General features: G+C 41.1%; 1 protein-coding gene across 1 annotated transcript; it reads right to left on the bottom strand.

Moving 5' to 3' along the window:
• Window positions 1-3,515: 3,515 nt before the first annotated feature.
• On the bottom strand, window positions 3,516-3,799 carry LOC104465220 (homeobox protein Hox-A7-like; the record flags this gene model as incomplete). The annotated part of the gene is made up of 1 exon (XM_010078180.1): window positions 3,516-3,799. A coding segment is annotated over one exon (284 nt), but the record flags the coding sequence as incomplete, so codon positions are not given.
• Between the last annotated feature and the right edge of the window lie 446 nt (window positions 3,800-4,245).

Raw genomic sequence — 4,245 nt, 5'->3', positions numbered from 1 at the left:
TCCGGCCCTGCAATGGGTTTAGCCGCGGCAAAGCCCGCTCCGCGCCGCCGGGAAGCCCCGGGAACGCTGCTGCGACCGACCCGCGGCGGGGAGCGGGGATTTTGCAGGCAGCGTTTGAGCTGATAAAGAAAATCAAAGACACATTCGCGCTGTTTCACCCGCCTAGAAATAACGTTTCCCCTGGATATGCCAGGGAAACCAGGAGACTTTGTGCTGACTGCTGATTTTTTTTTCCTGAAATAGTGAAAAAATAAATTACATCTAAATTATAGTTGCCGCGTATGAACTTTAAGTTAATCCTGCGAAATAATAATTTTAAAAATGTTTGGGATTTAATTTTTTTTTTCCTCAAAATATTCCCCAAAAAAAAAACAAAAAAAACCCCCAAAACCCAACCCTTGGATTGATGCTGCAAACCGAAATTGTTAGAAAATAACCTGAACGTCACAGCAACCCCCTGGCAAACGCAAACAGAAATAAACTTATTTGAAAAAAAAAAATCCACGGCTTTCTTGCTAAATAATAAGAGGTAGACATTTTATTTAGGCATATTTGTTGCATGCACTGGTTAAGTCGAAATCAATTGAGCTGTAGCCACCTCTATTTTTGGCCGGTAACATTTCCATTTGGTTTAATTGCATATGTCTAATATTTAAACATATTAAACCATGTTTCCCTGCTTACGGTAGTGTCATATACATTTCTCACCTTTTAGGTTCTGGCTCACAGGAGCCTCTGCGACTTTGACAGCTGTCGCTTTGGCTGCACAGGAGACGAATCGCCCTCCTTTTGGTGCCAGAAGAAGCAGGAAATTAGCCAGGTTGCAAGTTGAAAATCTGCCACGCCAGTGCTTTGAATCCAATATGCCACACCTTCCAGCGGGGGAACTGGAAATTGCCATCCTGGATCTGTGTTCTAGGCGGCTGCTTATGCCGAACCTCCGCACACTTTGTTCACTATTGCCTTACAAAGCACAAATGAAATGGGGATTGAAAGCCAGAGAGATCCGAAGCAGGACAGAGCTCAGCAAAAGAATGCGGCTCTATTCTCGCAAGGGAAATTATAAAAAAGTTCATGTTCACGGTTACCATCCACATGACCGACAACGACCAATGGAAAAACCGAACAACTCATAAAGTTGTATTGCAAAGTTGTAAATTTTCATAAACAACAACGGATTTATGGCCTTTTCCTCATCACTAAGAAGAGGCAGGTCTTAGAGAGGCGCCATCTTACCACAGAGGCAGCCCTGGAGTTTTTTTAAAAGACCTGGAGTTTGTACTAATTTTATTAAAATTACAATTAGTACGTTGACCAGGAAAGGCGCATAGTAGAAAAGGGGAACTTTTGCGGAAATTATGTTCTGGTTCTACCTGTATTTACTCGGCCAACAAAGGGACTTTTTGTGCGAGATTTTTAATATATTGGTAATTTTTTAAAAACATTGAAAATATTAGATCTCCTTGATGTTACGTGGTACGTGGCAAAAACGATACATTTTCTGGAGCGGGGCGATTTTTCCTCCTTTTAGTGTCACCCTGATGCCCCCCGCCCCCCGAAAGCCACATGCACAAACCACACACGTACCCGACCAGATCATTTACACTTGGAAGTTTCGCATCGCACTTTCTGTTCATTACCAAATATTATTTCGCTGCATGTGATTTCGGCTTGATCGCTGGCCGCCTGGGCTGGCGTTATGACTGCAAGAGGACGCAGGAGCACGGTGGAACGAAGCCCTCCCATAAAGAAGGCTTTCCGCTTTATTAATCAGCTGCGTTAGGGAAAAAAAAAAAATCACGAGGTCGAGATAGAGAGAAATTGACTGATTTCTATCAATTCATCACCCTGGACTTTTTTTCCCCGTCTGATTGCGGAAAATAAATATTTATATGGTCTAATTTATTTATTTGTCTGTGTAAATGATTTTTAAATGCTTCCTTCGAACTGCTTCCCTAATAAAGAAACACAATTCATTGTCAACAAGCATATTTATTTTCTGTGTAACATAAAACACATTTATCGTGGGAGATACTTGAACACGGTATCACTTCCAAAGAGAGTTCACAGACTTTTTTTTTTTTTTTCCACTTACACGGCGTATCCAAATGTTCACAACGAACACATCGAAACACATTGTAACATACAATTTTTGAATAAACTTTAGCCAAACCTTCAAGACTGATTTATACAGAGTTCTTAACAATACATCATGCTACAAAGTTTCCAAGTTAATTACATACTTCCCAATTTATGACATGATCTTACAAATGAGCTCCAAGACGAATATAAATGACAAAAAAAAAAAAAAGTTCAAATATACAGTATCTGCTATTGTAGGAAAAATCATGTTATTACATATTAACACGTTCCGATAATCAGGACAAACTGGTTTCTTTTGGTTTGGTTTTTGTTTTGTTTTGTTTTTTTTTAAGGTGGTTACATGCTCATTTAAATTCACTTTTCAAATAACACTTTCCGCTATATTAAGTAAGATCAACCTAGAATAAGAAAACGGCCTTTAGCAGAGGCAGCCGAAAGTAGAAGCCAATGGAAGATATTAAACCACTTTGTACAATATTGGCGTGTGTTTGCTTCCTCACTCGGAATAGTAAAGAATCGAGAACAAATATATATTGCAGCATATGGTTTTCATTTATAATTGCTTTGGAATAAATATATTATTTAAAATTTAAATATATTCAGCCTTTTCGGTACCAAATTCTATACCAAAGCTATTGATACGTGCTTTTCGAACGGCTACACTTACATTTCTAAAAGCGTTTTGCGATTCACATTAGCAATGTTATCTTCTTTTGACTACTAAAATACAGTATACTTTCGAAGATAGGTAGGCGGAGCAAGATACATAGGTAGTCTGGAAAATAGGTAGTACAAATCATTGCTGTAGATTGTAGTGGTTTGTGGAACTTCTTTTTTTCCCCCTCACTCGCTGTTTAACCTTTTATTAGTATGGTTATTAGTTATGATACATTTGTAACAATAGTTAAGAAAAAAAAAAAAGAGAAGTGCAGAGCTACTTATTCAAAATTAGGTAGTTTTTCTTAACATGAGCCTAATGCACTTTTCCCCTTAGACATGATTGTGACTATTGAGCCAGGTAGTTACTTCGGAAGGTCACGGTTTGCTATCTGTGCAAGCAGCAGTTCTCCCACTAAAATGTCGCCTGGACAAACCCACCCAGGTTTGGGTGAACGAAAAAAACAAATGACTGTAGGATGCTCTTAGGAGATATTACCGAAAGGTGCGGCACAGGGCAGGTTTGAGGACCACGGGAGAGTGGAGAGAAGGCTGGAAAACCACCCCAAGAAACGTTTTAATGTTTACAAACGCTCGCTCGCTTGCAAGATGATTATTAAAGGGAACTGATTTTTTAATATATAAAAACAGTGAGTCTCTCTCCTTTTTTTTTTTTTTTTTTTTTTTTCAGGGAGCTTTTCCAACTGTCATGTGCACACATTATACTACGAGATCGCTTCCTCGAGTGGGACTTCTTAGTCCTCCTCCTCTTCGTCCTCTTCCACTTTCTCGACAGAGGCTGCTGCTGAAGCGGGCTCGTTGGGAGCCGGGGTGCTGGAGTTCTCTTCCTTGTGCTCCTTCTTCCACTTCATCCTCCGGTTTTGGAACCAGATTTTGATCTGCCTCTCCGTCAGGCAAAGGGCATGGGCGATCTCTATCCTCCGCCGCCGAGTGAGATAACGATTGAAGTGGAATTCCTTCTCCAGCTCCAGGGTCTGGTAGCGGGTGTAGGTCTGGCGCCCTCGCTTCCTATCTGGACCTGAAAGCAGGCACACACAGCCGTCGGTTAGGCAAGAAGAGAGGTGGAAAGTTTTATCTTTTTAGGTTTTGTTTGTTCTCATTGTTATTATTATTAAAATAAATAACTAAACAACCAAAAAGCGGCTGAACGAGAGTGAATGATCCCCTTCTCTCACTTCCACCCGCCCCCCCACTTTGCCCTAACAAAGACATTTCAGCCACACGACCTGCCCTGCTCAGGCAGGGCAAAAATTAAGTTGCTCGAGACGCAGGAAAAGTGGAGAGAAAGCATTCAGGAGAGGAGATGGGGGAGGAAATTGCTTTTGGGAGGAGGAACTTTCCCCCCAGGCGATGTTTTTCCCTAAAACCTTCCAGACTTTCGCGTTTCGCAAGGGGAAATAAAAGGCTGGAAAGCTGGGCTGTATTTATTTTATTTTAACGTCGGGGGCTCCCTCCTCCCCTCCC

The sequence above is a fragment of the Pterocles gutturalis genome, unplaced genomic scaffold (assembly GCF_000699245.1).
Source record: "Pterocles gutturalis isolate BGI_N339 unplaced genomic scaffold, ASM69924v1 scaffold34813, whole genome shotgun sequence".
Classification (NCBI taxonomy): domain Eukaryota; kingdom Metazoa; phylum Chordata; class Aves; order Pterocliformes; family Pteroclidae; genus Pterocles; species Pterocles gutturalis.
The sequence above is the reverse complement of the archived record's forward strand: the minus strand, read 5'-3'. Positions and strand labels throughout refer to the sequence as shown.